Raw genomic sequence first — 21,648 nt, forward strand, 5'->3', positions numbered from 1 at the left:
AAATAAAGGCTTTTCTTTTAATGTAATCATGATGCCATCATCAAAGTTTAAAATTTACAGTATTTTCTTCATATCATGTAATACCCAGTCTGTGTCCAGATTTCCTCTATTCTCTCCAAAATGTCATTTCATTATTGACTCAAAAAAGGTTACACACTGCATTTGGTTGTTTGTCTTTTTAGTCTCCCTTAATTTCTTAACAGTTCTCCTCCCCAACCTCTTTCCTTTTTTTTTTTTTTTTCTTTTTTCTTTTTTTTCATGCCATTTATTTTTTAAGAAACTGGGTTATTTTTCATAGAATTTTCCACATTCTGGATTTGGCTGATTTCAACCTTATGGTATCATTTTATGTTTTTCTATCACCTGTGTTTCCATAAACTTTTAGTTCTAGCGGCTTGATGAGGTGCAGGTGCAGTTCCCTTTTGGCAAGAATGCTTCATGGGTGGTGATTGAATCATATTAAGAACTTAGCTTATCAAATCTAATCCTTCCTCTTTGGGGGAATGAGATTGATCACAGGGTTCAAATGTAGGCAGCCTGATCCATCCTTTTTAAGTTTCCCATGAACCTTTTGCTTAATAATTCCTGCATCCCATTGACTGGATTCATTATTTCATTAAGGTGCAAGACTCTCGAGATTTCTTTCCCCATTCCACACATCCTGTGGTTTTATAAAATTAGAACTACTCAATTTTCCATTCAATGAGGAAGTTCTTCCCTAGCTGTCTTGAAGACTACCTTGCTGAACTCAAGTGAGAGGGAGCCCACTCTCTGTTGTTGAGCAGAGCTCCATTAGGAAGCTTTTCCTTGTCTTGAACCAAGTTCTGCTTCTTGGCAATCTATACTTGTTCTAACCCAGCCTTTCAGAACAGCACTAAATTTGTCTCTTCTCAGCTTCTACAGGATAAATCTGAAAACAGCTAGCATAACTTCTTTTAATATGTACTTCTCCAGACTAAATATATTCAGATTTTTCACCCTACCTCAGGAAAGTAATTTTCAAACCTTTATCTAAGTTGATCTCTTCAAGATGCTTTGTGTGTGTGTGTGATATTTGAAAGTAACAAGATATCCTTAATGGAATTTATTGGATAATCAGTGCACCCTGTCTCAAGATGAGTTTTGCTTCTAAAATCTAGAGGAAGGCAGGAAGGAAGAAAGCCAGATAGTAGTCCATTTTGAACCCGGTCAGTCTTTCCATGTCAATTGCTCTTACTCTTTTGTGGTCATTCACTAGTTTGTGAGCCTTTTGTGGTCTTTGACTTGAATGACCACAAAAAAGTAATGCTTTCCCCAGAAAATGTATCCATAAAAGTTTACCTGTTATAGTTGTTCATGGACCCCCACACACAGGCAGCAGAGCACAGTGATCTCTTGAAAGGGCTCAAGGATTTCAGGGCCTCTGTTGTTCACATCTGAAGCATCATATTCCTATCGTGTGGGTAGCTGAGGTAAAGATTAGGGAGTGAGAGTGAGGGAGGGCAGTAAATTTTGGAGACTCTGTCTCAGTAGCTCTTCCGTGTACCTTTACCTCCTCTCCCTCTCTGCTCCTTATTCCCACCCTCCTTCCTATTCCTTCTTGCTCACAGAAAGTTCTCCCTACTCTCCCACTGCAGAGTACTCCCCATGGGAGGAAGAGGTAATGTGCGCTGCCATCACCTTATTCTTCTCATTTAGGCTATATTTCTTTAAGTCTGTGATTCTTACTGCCTTTATGCCAATTATCAGTTAAATCTCAGAGAAATGATGAGATGCTAGATTTTATCATACTAGTACTTTATCTTAAATATTGCTAAAAACAAATGGCATCATCAACTTGTGCTATCAAATATATTTGAGTGGTAAAAATATCTTGTAATATACTAAGACAATGAAAATATTCATTTTTGAAGACTGATACATGGCAAATAAATTAAATATTGAATATGTTTGGTATTTATATTCAGTAAAATTTTATTTGGATGCCTTAAATGTGTGTCAAGGCCAGGCGCAGTGGCTCACGCCTGTAATCCCAGCACTTTGGGAGGCCAAGGCAGGCAGGTCACTTGAGGCCAGAAGTTCGAGACCACCCTGGCCAACATGATGAAACCCATCTCTACTAAAAATACAAAAATTAGCCAGGCATGGTGGCACACACCTGTAGTCCCAGGTACTCGGGAGGCTGAGGCAGGAGAGTCAGTTGAACGTGGCAGGAGGAGGTTGCAGTGAGCCAAGATCACGCCACTGCAGTCTAGCCTGGGCAACAGAGTGAGACTCCATCTCAAAAAAAAAAAACAAAAAAAAAAAACCATTTAAAAAAAATAAATAAATATGTGTCAACACATAAAGGATCTTTTCGGAATTGTGGGGCTGAAACTTTTAAATCTGTCCCCTTGAATAAATATGTGTGTATGAGAGAGAGAGAAAGAGATGTTACCAAGTGAATATCTGCATCCACTGTAATAGTATCAACTCCAGGCCGGGCGCGGTGGCCCACGCCTGTAATCCCAGCACTTTGGGAGGCTGAGGCGGGCGGATCAGGAGGTCAGGAGATTGAGACCATGCTGGCCAACATGGTGAAACCCACTAAAAATACAAAAAATTATCGGGGGCCGGGCGCGGTGTCTCACGCGTGTAATCCCAGCACTTTGGGAGGCCAAGGCGGGCGGATCACGAGGTCAGGAAATCGAGACCATCCTGGCTAACAATGTGAAACCCCATCTGTACTAAAAATACAAAAAATTAGCGGGGTGTGGTGTCGGGCGCCTGTAGTCCCAGCTACCAGGCAGGCTGAGGCAGGAGAATGGCGTGAACCCGGAAGGCGGAGCTTGTAGTGAGCCGAGATCGCGCCACTGCACTCCAGCCTGGGCGACAGAGCGAGACTCCGTCTCAAAAAAAAAAAAAAAAAAAAAATTATCTGGGCGTGGTAGTGGGCGCCTGTAGTCCCAGCTACTCGGGAGGCTGAGACAGGAGAATAGCGTGAACCCGGGAGGCGGAGCTTGCAGTGAGCCGAGATCGTGCCACTGCACTCCAGCCTGGGTGAAAGTGCGAGACTCCATCTCAAAAAAAAAAAGTATCAACTGCTGCTCTTTTCATTTATCACTGCAGATGTGGTCAAAGGTGAAAAGATTCTTCCAGTATTTGATGAGCCACCAAATCCAACCAACGTAGAAGAGAGTTTGAAGAGAATTAAAGAAAATGATGCTTATCTTGTTGAAGTTAATTTGAATAATATAAAGGTAAGTGTGCTAGTCAGAGTGGTTTTGTATTGCTTTGAGTCGGCTGAACCTAGGATGAGAGCTGGGCAGTTGATAAAATAGTCTAATTCTTTCTACTTTAAGGTAAAGTTTTTGCTCTTACCAGTATGCTGACACAGGTTTCTTCATATTTTAGATACTGAAGTGTTATGGTATAGTATTTTCTCACTTGCTTTTTGAGAAATTTATCATCTAAAAATGTAAACCCTACAAACTGTCAGAATAAATCTCTCGGGTTTTCTAAATACTGACCGCTTCTAAGAACATTTAGCCTCTTGGGTCTTGCTTTTGTAAAATTTGGTTCCTTAGCTAGGTATGGTGGTGCATACTTGTAATCCCAGCTATCTGGGAGACTGAGGCTGGAGGATGGCCTGAACCCAAAAGTTTGAGACCAGCCTGGGCAACGTAGTGAGACCTGCCACCGCCCCATCTTAAAAAATAAAACCTGGTTTTTTTTGAGGTAAAATTTAAATATGGTAAAAATCTCCCTTTTAATGTACAGGTCTATGAATTTTGACAGGTGCATACAATTTTGTACAACCACCATTACACTCAAGATGTAGAATGTATCTGTCACTGCAAAAGTTCTCTCATACCCCTTTGTAGTCATTCTCTGCCCCCCAGCTCTAGCCCCTGACAACCACTGACCTATTTTCTTTCCCTATCATTTTGCCTTCTCCAGAATGTCATATAAATGGAATCCTATAGTATGTAGCCTTTGGGGTGTGACTTCTTAGCATAATGCATTTGAGATTCATTCCTGGTGAGTGTGTCAGATACGCTGCAGTTTGTTTATCTGTTCATCGGTTGGTAGACATATGGGTTCCTTCCAGTTTGGGATGGTTATTAATACAGCCACGATATACTTTCACACACAGGTTTTTGTGTGAACATGCTTTAAATTCTCTTGAGTAATCACCTAGGAATAGGCTTTCTGGGATCTTACTTTGAGTTTTAAACAATGCAACTGTTCCCTGGAGTAAGGAAAGAAGAAATTAGGAGGGCATAGGGGTAATTAATCACCGAAGAGTAAACTCAGATTATCTAGATATTAGCCATTGTGTAAAAGCTTCATTATAAATTCCTTATTTTAAAACTTGATTTTTTTGAACTGGGGGACAAGGGGAGGAGAGCATCTGGAAATCACGAGCCTAGGGAAGAAAGCCTCTGTGCTCCTCTAGGGAGTAATCCTTCCTGTGAGTGGAGGAAGGAAAGCCTCAGAGAAAGCTTATATTCATAATTGATTACTCACTTTTTTGTTTGTTTGTTTGTTTGTTTTTTGAGACGGAGTCTCGCTTTGCCGCCCAGGCTGGAGTGCAGTGGCTGAATCTCAGCTCATGGCAAGCTCCGCCTACCGGGTTTACGCCATTCTCCTGCCTCAGCCTCCCGAGTATCTGGGACTACAGGCGCCTGCCACGTCGCCCCACTAGTTTTTTTGTAGTTTTTAGTGGAGACGGGGTTTCACCGTGTTAGCCAGGATGGTCTCGATCTCCTGACCTCGTGATCCGCCCGTCTCAGCCTCCCAAAGTGCTGGGATTACAGGCTTGAGCCACCGCGCCCGGCCTGTTTGTTTGTTTTTTTGTTTTTTTTGAGACAGAGTCTCGCTCTGTTGCCCAGGCTGCAATCTTGACTCGCTGCACCCTCTGCCCCGCCCCACGTTCAAGCGATTCTTGTGTCTCAGCCTTCTGAATACCTGGGATTACAGGCACCCACCATCACACCTGGCTAATTTTTGTATTTTTAGTAGAGATGGGGTTTCACCGTTGGCCAGGCTGGTTTTGAACTCCTGACCTCAAGTGATTTGACCACCCTGGCCTCCCTATGTGCTGGGATTACAGGTGTGAGCCACTGCACCCGGCCTATTTTAATTTTTTTAATTTGGTCCCTGTGTATCCCTTTCTCTAAATAAACAGTAATGATCTGAAAATAACCAGGCTAAGGGGAATTGAAGTCTCAGATACTACTGAGAAAAACCAGCATCTTCAATACTTTATTTTCTCTCCTTCAAGTAGTGTAGGGTTAATCTCTCTTAGTACTTTGTAGCTTAAACTAAGTGACTGAGAACAGTCTGTCTGCCTCAGGAATCATACTCCATCAGAGATGGGCTCCTTCATCTCTCTCCTTGTAGAAAAGTAAATCCACTTTTATTTTCATATAAAAAGAATAATGAAGGCCGGGAGCGGTGACTCACGCCTGTGATCCCAGCACACTGGGAGGCCAAGGAGTGTGGATCACCCAAGGTCAGGAGTTCGGGACCAGCCTGACTAGCATAATGAAACCCCATCTCTACTAAAAATACAAAATTAGCCAGACCTGGTGGCGCATGCCTGTAATCTCAGCTACTTGGGAGGCTGAGGCGGGAGAATTGCTTAAACCCCGGAGATGGAGGTTGCAGTGAGCTGAGATTGTGCCATTGCACTCCAGCCTGGGCAACAAGAGTGAAACTCCGTCTCAAAATAAATAAATAAATACATACATACATACAAAGAATAATGAAAGGTGAGAATAGTGAGAATTTTTTTAAATCTAAGTGCTAGAGAAATGGTGTTATGTGCACTGCTCTGAGTCAGTAGTTTATGCAAATGCTCCATCATAAATAAGTCAGATAAATGTGGAGAAAACTGCATTATTTGTTTTCATTTGTAGACTAATTCTTACGAGTTTGTATAACTTCTGAATTTTAAAGCAAAAAAAAAAATTTGATTAATGGAAACTAAATATAATGAAAATTGAAATGTAATGATGTTTTATATTATTGTCTTTCAAGAATATCCCAATTCCAACCCTAAAAGATTTTGCAAAGGCTTTGGAAACCAACACACATGTGAAATGTTTCAGTCTTGCAGCCACCCGGAGCAATGACCCTGTTGCTACTGTAAGTAAGCTACTTGAGAATATCAAAATTATGACATACCCAGGGTGTGTTACAGTGGTGATTTTTATGAACGAGATTTACCCCTTTATTTTATAGTTAATCTTTTAGCTCACTATGAGGCAGTATATTACTTACCACCTTTTTGTGTTTATTTTTTCCTGTATTTCCTTCCTATGAATTTTTCCCCCTCCCAGCTTCCCCCTCCTTCCTATGAATTTTTTAAAACATAAATGGAATCATATAGTGTATGCTGTTCTGCAACTTGATTTTTTACTCTACGTTTTATCTTTAAAGTTTTGTTGTATCAATACTTAGGGATCTACCACATTATTTTAACATCTTCAGAGGATTCCATTTATGGATCCTTAGTGGTGGATTTTTGTTAAATGCTTTTGCTGTGTCTCTTGAGATGATCATATGGTTTTTGTCCTTTATTCTGTCAATATGGTATATTGATTGACTTTTATATGTTGAACCAACCTTTCATTCCTGAGATAAATCCCACTTGATCATGGTATAAACCTTTTGTTTCACTTGGCTTTGAGAATATCACTCACTCCATTGAGGGCTCCCCTTACCTCAGTGGACAGTCCTTCTCAAAGCCCTGAACTGGTTTCTCCACATCTCTTCAACTTCTAAATATTGGAACGGCCCAGAACTTGGTCCTTCTTTTCTCAGTCTATATTGACTTCCTGGGTAATCTCAGAAATATATATATTATCTCCATATACTTGCTGATGCCTCCCGGTGTTGTTATCTACAGTTTGTATCTCTCTCCGGAATTCTGTATTCATGTTCAGCTACCTCCTCAGCAGCTTTACTTGGATGTCTAATTTACATCTTACATGTAAGTCCTTAACCAAACTCCTGACTTCCATCCTGTGCCTGCTTTTCTCTGCTCTTTTCTATCTTACTAAATGCAATTTCAATCTTTAATTGCTCAGGCAAAAAAAAAATTATAATGGAATAATTCTTGACATCCCTTTCTTGCAACCTTAAACATACCTTTAGCCCTATCTTCAAAATATTTCAGAATCCAACCACTTCTCACCATTTTCACAACTACCACCTAGACCCAAGCCACCATCTTTTCCCACCTGGATTGTTGCAACAGCCTCCTAATTGAGTTACCTTCATCTATTTTACCTACCCCAAAATCAATTCTTTACATAGCACTAAGAGTGATTCTTTTAAACTTAAGTTAAATTATCTCATTCCTATTCGGAGAACCCTCTAGCAGCTTCCCATCTCATTAAGAGTAAAAATCAAAATCTTTCAGTGGCCTTATAAGGCTTCACATAAGTCAATCTCATCTCCTTTACTTGCCCTTTCTTTCATTCTACTCTAGCCATACAGCCTTCTTCAACATGCCATGTGGACTCCCAAATCAGGGCCCGTACCTTTGTTCCTTCTGCTTTGAACTTTCTTCCTAAAATAATCCACATAACTTCACCTTATCACTTTGACTCTTTGCTCAAAAGTCACCTTCTAGGTGAGGCTTTTCCTGACCATGCTATATAAAATACCAACCCCACTTCCACCCCCAGTACTCCCCCTCTACCCTATTGTGCCTTTTTTCTTTTTACCTTCTAACATTGCACTTTGCTTACTTTTATTATCTGCGTCCCTCCCCAACTAGAAGGAACATTCTGCCAGGCAAGGACCAATATGTTTTATTTCTGAATCTCTAGAACAGTGCTAATCAAATAATAGACCATCAGTAATATTTGAATAAATGTATGGATAAGGGATTTGTTCCAGCTCACATAGCTAGTTGTTGCTAATAGAAAAAACAAGTATGTAGGTATCAGCCACAGTTTTTTGTAGTATCTCTACCCCTTATTGCCTTTCCTTTAACTTTAAGCTTGGTCTTACCCATATTTTCTGTAGTTTAAGCTTGCTTTTAATCCCCCTACGGGGCTGTTTTATATAAACTCATGATCGTTCTTTTTTCTTTCTCTTTCCTTCCCCTCCTTCCTTCCCTTCTTCTCTCTCCTACCTCTCTGTCTCTTTCTCTTTCCTTCCCAGTCTCCCTCCTCTTTCTTTTTTCACTTGTAGGCTTCTGTTAATTAATCAATATGGTATTTATTAAGCACTGAGTCAAATGTCTAATACTGTGCCGTATCCTATGAGAAGTGAAACAGAAGCAGATTGAAGACATACCATTACTTGAGGAATTTAATACGTCATTAGCCCCTTCTTCTCAATGGCCTTTGTGCTCTTCTGGTTCTGGTTATCTGTGTTCTTTTCTGGCCTTCTGCCTTGACCACTTTTTTGGCCCCTGCCTTGGAAATTAGTACATAATTTACCCTCATTTTGGCTTCACATGGTCCAGCTATGGCAAGACCCAAATAAGAAAAGATGTTCCAGGGACATTGATGAAGTTGGTCTGACACAGAAACTGAAAGAGAGAGAGAGACAGAAGAAAGAAGCATGAAGTAGGGAATGAGGAGTAGAGAATGTCACCAACAGGGAATTACACGTGACCAAAAAATCTAAAGATTATGACAGGGTGCATATGAAAAATAGGTACAGGCCAGGTGCAGTAGCTCACAACTGTAATCCCAGCACTTTGGGAAGTCGAGGTGGGTGGATTGCTTGAACCCAGGAGTTTGAGACCAGCCTGGGCAACATGGTGAAACCCCATCTCTACAAAAAAATACAAAAATTAGCCGGGCATGGTGGTGCACAACTGTAGTCTCAGCTACTCAGGAGGCAGACGTGGGAGGATCAGTTGAGCCCAGGAGGCAGAGGTTGCAGTGAGCTGTGATCGTGCCACTGCACTCCAGCCTGGGTGACAGGGCAAGACCCTGCCTCAAAAAAAAAAAAAAAAAAAAAAAAAGAAAAGTAGATACAGTCATCCATGGGTTCAACCAACTTCAGATCAAAAATATTTGGGAAAAAAAATTCTATGGATTTCTAAAAGCAAAATCTGAATTTGCTGTATGCCAGATACTGTGTTGAATCCACAAAAATGAAATGATGTGTAGGCATTGTATTAGGTATATTAAGTAACCTAGAGATAATGAAAAGTATAAAGGAGGATGTGTGCAGGTTGTATGCAAATACTATGCCATTTTATATAAGGCAGTTGAGCATCTGAAGATGTTGGTATCTGCAGGTGGTCCTGGAACGAATCCCCAATGAATACTGAGGGACAACTGTACCTGTGAGAGCTATGGGCTACTGTGTCAAACTGAAACAACTAATGACAAACATTAAGGCAGTTATGTTAATTAATATATTTGTTTATGACATGTACAATATGTAGTAGGTACTATATCAAATTTTCATCTCTTAATATTTTCTTTAATTTCTAGGCTTTTGCAGAAATGCTGAAAGTGAACAAAACTTTGAAGAGCTTAAATGTGGAGTCCAACTTTATCACAGGAGTTGGGATTCTGGCACTGATTGATGCATTAAGAGATAATGAAACCCTGGCAGAGCTCAAGATTGACAATCAGGTCAATGTTCTACAACAATAACGTCGAGGAAGCTACAGCCCACACTGCTATGTAGGGCTTGGCGACTCAGGATGGGGATGGGAGGTGGGCTGTCAGGGATCCCTGTTGAAAGATTCTGGGCTGAATGGAGAGCGGACATTTGGGGTATCTAGAATATTAGTGTATATAACAGTGTATACAATGTAAAGGTGTATACTCTCCCTAGATCATTTTAAGAGAATTTAGATGGCTATCTAGTTTGAACTGAGAGGACTTTTACCTGTGACCTAGTCCACCTTCCAATTTTTCAGCTCTGTGCTGGCAAGGTCCACATTGTAGGGTCTTTGTAAGTAAGAGGCAGAGAGATACATGTTAGCAATGTTTCCATCCAGATTAGCTATTAATTTTTTTATTTGAAAAAATAACTCCAGTTATTTGAAAAAATATTTGGTAAATGTCTCCTTCAGTCCTTCAAACAACTTTTGTAAACTATGAAGGTAGAAAAGAGGATTATGTCTTAAAATTTAACCCAGTGCTTCTTAATCCATGTTTTTAATTTTTTATTGAGATATAATTACATACAGTAAAATTCACTTTTTTAAAATATACAGTTAAATGGTTTTTAGTATATTTGTGGAGTTTTACAGCCATTACCACTAATTCCAGAACATTTTCATTACCCCACAAAGAAACCCCATACCCTTTAGCAGTCGCTCCCCATTCACCCCTCTCACCAGGTTCTGGCAATCACTCATCCACTTTCTGTTTCTTAGGATTTGCCTATTCTGGACAGCTTGTATCTGGGGTATCAAACAATATGTGATCTTTTTGTGACTGGCTTGTTTCACCTAGCATAACGTTCTGGAGGTTCATCTGTATTGTAGCATACATCAGTACCTCATTCTTTTATGACTGAATAATATTCTATTCCATTTGGGGTGTGTCCACGTATGGGCCACTGGAAATAATACTGCTATGAACATTCATTACAAACTCTTACATGGACATAGATTTTCATTTCTCTATATAGCTAGGATTGTAATTGCTGGGTCACATGGTAACTCTATGTTTAACTTTTTGAGCAGCAGCCAAACAGTTTTCCACAGTAGCTGTACTATTTTACATTCCTCCCAGCAATGTCCTCATTTTTCCACATTCTTGCCAACACTTGTTATTATCTATCTTTTTTATTATACTTATCCTAGTGGGTATGAAGTATATCTCATTGTAGTAATTCACACTTTTTTGATGTCTGTATGATCATATTACTGAACTTTAAAAAGTTTATTTTGTGTGTGTGCGTGTAAAGTTCCAGTGAGGCTGTGGTGATGATGGGGTCAGTGGGTGAAATCAGCTTCCTGTGACAAACATTTTGTAGCTTTAAGTGACCAGTTTTCTACAACAAGCAGTTTGTTCTCAGTTACAAATCAGTCCTTGGAACTACTGAACTATGTATATGTTGTAGGAATTGGGAACATTTTTTAAAGAGATCAAAGAATCAGCATGTGCCTGAATGTCTTAATATACCTAGAAAAGTATTTTGATCTAGTTTATTAATATTGTTCTTTTTTTTCTAATTATTCCAGAGGCAGCAGTTGGGGACAGCTGTAGAATTGGAAATGGCCAAGATGCTTGAGGAAAATACAAATATCCTTAAATTTGGATATCAGTTTACACAGCAGGGACCACGAACCAGGGCAGCTAATGCTATAACAAAAAACAATGACTTAGGTAAGACATAGACAGTATCGATCGAGTTTCTGGGTTCTATCATAAGCTAATGTATTGAGGAAACTTCTTTCCCTCTTAAGAATAAATTCTAACAAAGAAGTTATTTGGCCTTTGTTTCTAAAATCTACATGGTCCTTTTTATACCGATTGAATTCTAGTTCAATTAAAGAGAGGGTGTTGTGATGATTGGGTCAATGGGTAAAGTCAGCTTCCTGTGACAAGCATATTTCGTACTTGTAAGTAACCAGTTTTCTACAACAAACAATTTGTTCTCAGTTACAAATCAGTCCTTGGAACTATTGAAACAAAGATTTCAACATTAAAGGAAAGTTTTTTGCCCTTTTAATCAAATAGACCCGGTAGAAATTCAGTTTTATATGATAGAATATGGAATATAGAAATATATAAAATAGAGAATAATTATATTTCTCACCCAGGTTTTTTGTCGTTGTTGTTGTGAGACGGAGCCTCACTCTGTTGCCAGGCTGGAGTGCAGTGGTGCCATCTCGGCTCACTGCAACCTCCGTCTCTGGGGTTCAAGTGGTTCTCCTCCCTCAGCCTCCCAAGTAGCTGAGACTACAGGTGTGCACCACCATGCCCAGCTAATTTTTGGGTGTTTTTTTTTGTTTTTTGGTTTTTTTTTTTGGTTTTTTTTTGAGACAGAATCTTGCTCAGTTGCTCAGGCTGGAGTGCAGTGGCATGATCTCGGCTCACTGCAAGCTCCACCTCCCGGGTTCACGCCATTCTCCTGCCTTAGCCTCCCAAGTAGCTGGGACTACAGGCGCCTGCCACCACGCCCAGCTCATTTTTTTTTGTATTTTTGGTAGAGACGGGGTTAATCATGTTAACCAGGATGGTCTCGATCTCCTGACCTTGTGATTCACCCACCTCGGCCTCCCAAAGTGCTGGAATTACAGGCGTGAGCCACTATGCCCAGCCAGTTTTTGTATTTTTAGTAGAGATGGGGTTTCACTGTGTTGGCCAGGATGGTCTTGATCTCTTGACCTCACCATCCGCCCACCTTGGCCTCCCAGAGTGCTAGGATTACAGGCGTGAGCCACCGCACCTGGGCCCTCACCCAGGTTTTACAGTCTGGTATGTAGGTGTTTGCTCATCTTTCTAACAGGACTGTTGTGGAACTCTCTTCTCACTGCATACATCTAGGTCAGTAATCTCTCATTCTCCTGTGGTTCCTATTTAATTGCTTGAGGCTTGTGGCTTCTGTTTGAAATAGACTTTCCAGCCAAGGCTGAATTAAAGAATATGGTGCTTAGAATTTTATTTCTACATGTTTCCAAAAGTTGATTCTTTTAAACTAGGATGTTTGCCATTGAAGTATTTTTAAAGATGCCTTTTAGAAAAGAAGTAAAACAAGACTTCTCAAAAGGAGTGACATTTCAAAGTGTTGCCATTCTCTTAAGCTTCAGCCATATTTGAGTTTGCATTCTGTAAAAGTTTCTGGAGCAGGAAAAAAATAGCACTTCATTTCTTTATTCCAGATCACTGTGGAAAATATTAGCTCAAACTCTTTCTGTCCTTTGTATCACTATGGTTTCCCAGAGGAGATGTTAGCTGCTTGCTTTTGAAAATAGAAAATTGGTGTGTTTTGGTGTATTGTTGATTCCAAATGTAGTTTGCAAAGTCATGCTAATTGTTTTAGTATTGGTTCACTAGTTAGCTTCTATTTTTTCCTTCAGGCATTTAATTTTGCTTCTTAGAGCAATGTTTTAAGAGAACTTCATAAAGTTCTAGCTGGACTTCATAAATAATTGGAGAGGTTTAAAAACACATACATTATTGGCTTAAAATGACTTTCTTCACCCCAAAAAGTTGGTTGACCAGGGCCTCACGACCATCACATAACCCTACTTTGATGGATAGTGAAGCCAAGTGCTCTGTTGAATGTTTACTATGTTCTCATTAGTGCACTACACAGCCACGAGGTACTGATACTGTTGTTCTCCTGTTATGCAGGATAAGTTGAGGCTCAAAGAAGTTAACTGACTTGCCAAAAAACACACTACAGAAAAGTGACAGAGCGAATTTCCTTAGAGGTTCTGATTTAGTCTATGATGGGATTTGGGTTGAAGTCATTTCACACTCAGAAACCCTGGCTTGTTTCTCCAGTGTTGAGTGGATATTTGAGTTTCTGAGTTCATCATTGTTACACATCTTAAGCAGGTGTGCCCCATATGTCTTCTACTTAACACAGCATTTGTCCTATTTTTTAAATTGCCTTTTACTCAGAAAATTAATTATATGTAATAGTCTTATTTCCAAAGACTATATGCTTTTTGAGGGCAGGGACTATGTTGTTGGCAGGGCCATGTCCAACTATTGAATCCCAACTCTCTTAAAACCATGCCTGACACACAATAGGTACTTAAGAAAACTGGATTAAGTGAATAAATAAGTGGTAGAATTTGAACTCTCTCAAAGTTACAATTTTCTGGTACCTAAATGGCCATAAACTAAGCCAGAAGTATCCTCCATTTTTCCTCTCCTTGGAAACCAACTTAACAAGCCCCAACCAGCTCTGTTACTTACCTCCCTCCAGGAGGCAGGTGATTCCAGCAACTGGCCCTCCAGGGGCAGTACAGTGAATGCCCATAAATGTCATGGCAGGGGTGCTGACCTTTGCAAGGCTTCCGCAGTTGTGCTTTTTTGTGAAGCCTGTTTTGGTAGGCACTTTGCCTGCATTTCTGTAAGAAAAGAAATGTCCAGTGTTAGAGTGAGGGAGATTTGGGCAAATGCAAGATGGGGGGGGCAAATGAAAACCACTTCCTAGACTGCTTTATGTTGGCACTGAGCAATTGAATAGCTGTGCACAGTGGGGTGTTATAGAGGAATTGAAGGCCATGTTGAAGAAGCTGTGTTCTGACCCAAAGCAGAATCGAGAGAAAGCAAGCAGCTTTGTGCTGGGAACTCTGTAGACTCCCACTTACACTGTTTCATTCTGATCCAAACTACATTTTCAGACATGGGTCTCAGGCATGAAATGACAATAAACACATTCCTGGACAGGGCAATTATAGATAAAAGTTCAAATTTGAGAGCAAGCAAGTTATTTATGTGCTGATGACAGCCTGTGGATTTTAAGAACTGACTATCATGAGGCTGGCTCCAGAATAAACTTTCAATAAGTACTTGTTGTTTAAAGCTAGTATTTACAAAGTGATATCAGCAGATCAAGGCTGGGTGCGGAGGCTCACGCCTGTAATCCAAGCACTTTGAGAGACCCAGATGGGTAGATCACCTGAGGTCAGGAGTTTGAGACCACCCTGGCCAATGTGGTGAAACTAAAAATAAAAAATTAGCCAGGTGTGGTGGCAGGTGCCTGTAATCCTAGCTACTCAGGGGGCTGAGGCATGAGAATTGCTTGAATCCAGGAGGCAGAGGTTGCAGTGAGCCGAGATTGCACCACTGCACTCCAGCCTGGACGACAGGGTGAGACTTTTGTCTTAAAAAAAAAAAAAAAATGTGATATCAGCAGATTTAAGAGGCAGTGTTGGTAGAATACACTAAAATTACATGGTTAAAGAACTTGGATTTATTTGGATTTTATGCAGGAAGCGTTTGAGAGCCATTAGAGAACACTGAATACATGATTAAGATACTTAAAAAAAAAAAAACTGCCCTTATTGCTCTTTTAGAGTTAGAAAATGAGGTTAGTTAGGACATTCACAATTAACTAATGATGACGTATTGACAACTTTTATCAGTGGAGTGTGTTTTGGAAAGAAATTGGACCAGATCCAAAAAATTGTTAACAGGGCAACATTTATAAGCCTGCCATCTAGAGGATGAGCTGAGGAATTGCTGGAAGGTAACAGGTGAGCACCAGGTGAGAAAGAGGAGGCAGAAATGGCCCGTTGCCCCACTGTCCTCTGTTGTACACACAGTGGCAGCAGTTTCTCATTCTTCCGCTCAGCTTAACTTTTTTTCAGCTGTATACTCTGACCTCTGCCTAGAAGATAAAGATGGAAAGTCTGAAGACCATGTTTTCTGACATACTGGTCTCAGCAGCCTGATATGTGCTAACACAAAAGAGATAATCAAAGAACAATACTTGAAACTTGTGCAGAATCTCCTGGGCATATAGTTCTTTTTCACCTTGTAGAGGGGGCTTTATCAGATCTTTGAGTTCTGATTTTGATAACATCGTTCCCTCTCTCATTGTTTTCTTAGTCTCAGCTATTCATTGAAATAATTCTACCTACTCTCCATCTCTCCAGCTAAGAAGTGTCACAGCTGTAACAGCAAAGAGGTTCTATGGTATACATGCAATATTCTATTTACTTTTGAGTCTCACATTACTATCTTTGCACTAGCTAACTACATATTCCATTTTGTAGACCTTTTTTGTTTGCTGCACTCTGTCCTTTTTTATAGCATGCATTTTAGCATCTGAAGTGGTATGCCAATAACATCCAAACCCTGCTGCAATTCAAAATTTTCTTTGAAATGTTCTACCCTAAAGAATTATCTGAAGTTTGCCTTTCAGACATTCCTATATTTTTCAGAGATCTATATACATGATTTGATATTTGAGAGCTCAAGTCTCCATTTAATTTTTTTTTAATACTTCAGTGAACACATGAAACTTGTCCTTGTTAGCATGGATTAAAATTAGAGTCAGTTGCTTGCTTTGACAGCACATACACTAAAATTGGAATGATACAGAGAAGATGAGCATGGCCCCTTGCAAGGATGACACACACATTCATGAAGCAATCCCTATTTTTATTGAGTTCTGGCAAAAAATAAATAAATAAAATAAACTTAGAGTTGGGCAAACTTAATTAGATAAGTATAAAAATGTTTGTGGGAACCTGATACTTTAGTCCTTCTGGTTTTATTTTCAAGCGAGCATCCAGCCTATGGCTGAACAAGATTTTATATACGTCATCTGAACGTGTGGTCTTATCTATTAAAGGCTGACAAACAGAAGCCAGCAGTCAGAGTAGCACAAGAGTGGAGTGTCTATGGCCTGGCCAGGACACCAGGTACACCTGTTGGCTTCTAGTTCCTCTGTCAAACAGCCAATTTAGGCCAAAATACATACTACAGAAGTGACAGAGCCATGATTCACTCTATTTGTCACCAACTCTGGAACCTGTGGTTTTTGTCCTCTCTAGGAGCTGGCCACAGTGCTGAGAGTCCTGAATTGGTGGCAGTCAGTGAATGCTGTCTAGTGGCTGATAGGTGAGAGTGCAGGTAGCAAGATTTGAAGTTGAAGACCTTGTTCTGCTACTAGAGAACACTCCTGAGTAGTTTGGCATCACCAGTCCAGGAAGAGGCTGGTAGTCTCAGATACATACATGTACCGTTCTTTGCTGCATAAGCTGAGCAAGTTGGCCACTTAGGCAGCCAAAGTTTATGGTAGTCAGAAGTGACCGCGCCATATTACCAGGGTCTGAGATTTTCATTACTTTGCATTTGTTGTTTTATCAGACCCTGAACTGGTTTATTTTACAGGAAGCAAGAGAAGGAAAATTCAGAAAGCAGTAGCAAATCACTTACCTATAAAAATGACAAAAATGTTTTTGGTATATTCTTTTACAGCCTAAGGAAATACATTGTAGTGTCTAATCAGGAGAGCATGCAAATAGCTACTTTTAATATGTTCTAACCCCAGCTGCCCAAATGTCACTTCAAAATTTAACACACTAATTTACTAGCTGTTTTTTTAAACCTGAGTATGTACTTTTTCAATAAACAAATGACTTGGGCTAGGCGCAGTGGCTCACACCTGTAATCCCAGCACTTTGGGATGCTGAGGCGGGCAGATACTTGAACCCAGGAGTCTGAGACCAGCCTGGGCAAAATAGTGAGACCTAATCTCTATTTTATTAATAAAATAAATTACAAAGTTAAAAATAAAAACAAATGACTTGTAGATGATTGCTGACCATTTAGATTTCTAGTGCTGCTGCTATGTAAGCACAGCTATGAGTCATTGAGCTTAGGGCATGTAGTTCTTGTTTTGAAGCCCGTCGGTTCTCAACAAGTAAATGACAGTGGTGAATGATGGGAAGTAGGTTTGGTTTTTGTTTTTGTTTTTTTTAATTAATGGTCATGTGAACTGGAAATGGACGTTTCAATTTTGTAGAACTTATAACTTACGCAGAAACTTGCTTGTTATAAGCAAGTTACCATTGTAAAAACTAATAGGGATTTCCAACATAGTTTCTTTTATTTTTCTCATAGTGCGCAAGAGACGAGTTGAAGGAGATCACCCGTAAGTCTGCCAAGGTGTAATCTTTGGAAGACTTCAGAAGATCACCAAAGGTTCATGTTGGTGACACCAGATGTAAAATTTTCCTGGGTAGAAGGGAAAAGACTGGAAAAATTTTTTTAGTGATATGCATTTTTTTTTTTTTATAGTTTAAGTTGTTATCAGTTTCAAATTGTAAAATCAGTAATGTGATATTTTATATTCTGAAACATTTCTACTTTCTGCTGAAATCAATTTTAATTTAGTTTAATCAAATGATTTATGATGACTCTTGAGCAAAAAAATACAATTGTAAAAAATTTCACAGGTCATTTGTGTAGAATAATTTGAACATTGTGAGGACCAATCTTTTTTAAATCAAAAGGGATATTGCTGGTATCAGAATTGTTATTGCTTCATTTAGACATAAAACACTTCAGTATTTTCTTCACTCCATGACCTGGAGACTTTTCTAAATTTAAAAAAAATTTTTAAAATACATGAACTTTGCAAGGGTGTGATTTTTCTCTATGAAGAGAACAAAATGCCAGAATTTTAAAACAGTTGACTCAAAATCTGGTCATCTGTGTTGGAGCTAAAGCAGGTCTCCAGGGAGAGAGGTGGTCATCTGTGCATTCCAGGTTACTGCACTTGTCTGATGAGACACAGCAACACCCAGGTTTTCTTAAAACAAAGTCATCAGCTCTGCTAGGTTACATACTTTGTTTAAAAGTATAGTGAGGTCTAAGTTCATTCCAGTGTTTCATTTTAATAAAGTGAGCATTATTAAATTTTTGTGAAAGCTAATAGTAAAAAATAAAAGCTGTTTTCACCGCCCCCCCCCCCCAAAAAAAAGGTATACAGCCAACTCTTAATTATTTAGGGTAAGAGAAAAAAGAAAACTGTTAAACAATGAAATCAAAGAGAATAAATATGATAGAGTTCCAGTATGAGGCACTTGCAAAACAGTTGTTTAAACTAATGGTTACTGTAAGTCAACTGGAAGCTAGCATGTATGTAAATTACTTGGTGTTACACAGTATCAAGAAGTTCCTATTTGCAGTGCAGAATTGCATACAGTATTTAATCACTGCTACAGATCTTCCAGCCAAGAAGGAAAACTGCTATTCTTCATAAATCTAATTTTTAGTATATGCTTCCTTTCATCTTATACTTTTGTCCATATTTATAAAAGTCATTTCTATAATAAAAGCAGTCTTTCTTGCTCAAAGTATTAAAGTGAACAATTGAACTAGAGTACTGTGATTGGGAGACTGATTGGAGACTGCAGAGCTGATGCTGGTGGGAAGAGGATCTGGACTTGTGTTCATGTTCTGTCTCAGGGCAGCCCCTGGAGCAGGAGATGGCAGAGGCATTTACAGCTGCAGAAAACAGGGAGGAATGGAACCTGAGGTAACCCTGGCCTCAAAATTCAGGCCTGGCTGTATCATTTACAGAGATGTTTCTGAAGGGAAAAAATCTCATTTCTGAGGGAGGCAAGGTAGCTAATCATTATTAATTTTTTTTTTACCTTTTTGGGCTGGGCGCAGTGGCTCATGCCTGGAATCCCAGCACTTTGGGAAGCCAAAGTGGGTGGATCACTTAAGGTCAGGAGTTCAAGACCAGCCTGGCCAACATGGTGAAACCCTGTCTCTACTAAAAATCAAAAAATTAGCTGGGTGTGGTCGTACACACCTGTAATCCCAGCTACTCGGGAGGCTGAGGCAGGAGAATCACTTGAACCTGGGAGATAGAGGTTGGAGTGAGCCGAGATCGTACCACTGCACTGCTGTCTGGGCAACAGAACAAGACTCTGTCTCAAAAAAAAAAAAAAAAAAAAAAACTTTTTGAAATTGAATTGCAATACGTCTGCTACTTTGGCTTGGGCTGGACAGTTTATCTAACAAGCAAGGCAGCTTCTTGTGTGCTCTGCTAATAAGCCTTCTTAATAGACTAAGCTTCCCTCATAAGAACTGTGGTATGTGTCTTTGGTTTTTTTGTTTTGTTTTGTTTTGGTTTCTTTTTTTGGTTTTGTCTTGTTTTGTTTTGTTATATCAGTATCCAGTGTTTTATAGGGGCCAAAGATTAACTTGCACTATTCCCTGTCAGTTAAAGGCCACTGATATTTTTCTAAGTTAGCAAGGCTCACCTGCTTGCTTTGTTGCCTCCCTTCCTCCATCCCTCTCCCTTCCGACTTTCTCTGTTTCCCTATTTCTCTCCCTCCCTCTCTTCTTCACCCCTCTTCCCCTCCCCGCGCCCATATGCAGCTTTTTGATTGTATTTGGTTTTGTAGAGACTGCACAGTTCCAGCAAGATTGAGAGTCAGGCATGGAGCAGGCATCTCAGGCTACCAGAAAGAATTGGTCACCTAGACTTTCAGTCAGGCATCCTCGTTTGCATTGTCCTGTAAGTCAATCAGTTGATAACTAGTACCCCCTTCATCCCTTAAGTTTTTTGGTTTTTTTTTTAATATAGGTAAGTGGGACTCTACCTATAATTTTGCCTCATACCTATGGGTAATATCTTTTTCCTTTATTGTTTATCGAAGCATGAAGTTGAGTATTTTGCTTGTACCATTTCAATTCTGCATTATAATAGTTCATTGTATAACTGAAAAAAAGGATTTCTTCATAAGTAACATTAAATATGAACATTCATCCAATTGAATATAGAAAATCTTTCCAAAAGCATAAGGGAGAAAAATCGTGTTTACTTCAATCTTTAAAAATCTGGCACCTCTTAGTAACTTTCAGTATTTCTAAATTGCTCTAAAATTTTATAATAAATAGATTAGGGTTTTGCAGTAATCTTAATTTTTAAGCCAAAGGTTTTCTGAGACCTTAGGTTTTGTAGTCTAACCAGCTTATCTGGTTCTGTAAAAGAATATTCTTTGTGTTTTTAAATTGCTATTTTTAAAAAAGCTTTTTATTACCCATTTTATAAAATGTTATACTCATATTTGTCTGAATTTTCCCAATATTCCTACATGAAATTGTATGTATTAAAAACTCAATATTAGTGGCAAATATTAATACTATTAAAATGGATTTTGGTGCTATATTCTTATAGCTAAAGCCTAGTAGAAGTCTCAAGAATAGGTGAAATACACTTTCAAAGGTTGCCTGTCATTAAAAGACCAAATAAGCATTTTTGTATTAAATAAATTAGCAGATGGTTAGAGACTTCGAGGAGAGTTAGTTTGGTCATTTAATTGCAACTTCATGTTATTTGAATGAAATAACCCACATCCTTGCTTTGTATAAGAGATGCACTCTGGAGAAGTTACATGTAAATAGACCTTTATAAATTGTTTTCCAGTTGACCAAGTATCCGTTGTGTTTTCATTTAAAAAGAGGATTCCATGACATAATAAGAATTATTTTTAAAAATGTTTGGGGCTGGGCGCGGTGGCTCATGCCTGTAATCCTAGACTTTGGGAGGCCGAGGCGGGCGGATCACCTGAGGTCGGGAGTTCGAGACCAGCTTGACCAACATGGAGAAACCCTGTCTCTACTAAAAATACAAAATTAGCCAGGCGTGGTGGCACACGCCTGTTATCTCAGCTACTCGGGAGGCTGAGGCAGGAGAATTCCTTGAACCTGGGAGGCGGAGGTTGCGGTGAGCCAAGGTCACACCATTGCACTCCAGCCTGGGCAAAAGGGGTAAAACCCCATTCAAAAAAAAAAAAAAGTTTTGATAAAATGTTACTCATATCATGTTGTACATTATATCTAACTTTTGCTGTCTTTAAAATAAGATGACAGCCTTTATGGAGTTTTATAAAATCTTATTTAGGGTCTGTGTTCCCAGGGTTGCCTCACTTTTTCCCTATAAAACCAGGAACCGTTGTTAACCTCTCAGCAGATGCAAGGATCATGCTTTCTCTGGAGTCCTTAGTCACTTCCATTCTTTGCAAGTTTAGTACTGCCCAACTTCACTCATTCTACAGTGCTACTGCACTTCGAATGTATTGACCCATGGCACCCAAGAGAAGCAAACATATGGATGCACTAGAGACAACTCGGGTTGCTGCTCTCAGTTAAGGGCCGTGAGTTCTTGGGGTCTAAGTATCTGTAAAATTACCCTTTCCTTCACTGATCATTAATGTTTCTGGATATTTCTTGCCCTAAGACTTGCTTACCAACA

The 21,648-nt window shown here is 39.5% G+C and overlaps 1 protein-coding gene and 1 non-coding gene across 3 annotated transcripts in view; both read left to right on the plus strand.

Moving 5' to 3' along the window:
• The window catches only part of LOC116273562 (tropomodulin-3), a 61,612-nt gene extending 40,788 nt beyond the window's left edge, over window positions 1-20,824 (plus strand). For both annotated transcript variants that reach the window (XM_031662704.1, XM_031662705.1), the window contains 5 exons: window positions 3,088-3,218; window positions 6,004-6,111; window positions 9,432-9,575; window positions 11,141-11,285; window positions 17,496-20,824. In XM_031662704.1, coding sequence (XP_031518564.1) covers window positions 3,088-3,218; window positions 6,004-6,111; window positions 9,432-9,575; window positions 11,141-11,285; window positions 17,496-17,530 — 563 coding nt within the window. In that variant the 3' untranslated portion in view covers window positions 17,531-20,824. The remainder of the gene's footprint in view (window positions 1-3,087; window positions 3,219-6,003; window positions 6,112-9,431; window positions 9,576-11,140; window positions 11,286-17,495) is intronic.
• On the plus strand, window positions 15,929-16,030 carry LOC116273568. Its single transcript, XR_004181882.1, has one exon. It is a non-coding gene; the product is annotated as a U6 spliceosomal RNA (small nuclear RNA).
• Window positions 20,825-21,648: the final 824 nt, after the last annotated feature.

The sequence above is a fragment of the Papio anubis genome, unplaced genomic scaffold, assembly GCF_008728515.1.
Source record: "Papio anubis isolate 15944 unplaced genomic scaffold, Panubis1.0 scaffold88, whole genome shotgun sequence".
Classification (NCBI taxonomy): Eukaryota; Metazoa; Chordata; class Mammalia; order Primates; family Cercopithecidae; genus Papio; species Papio anubis.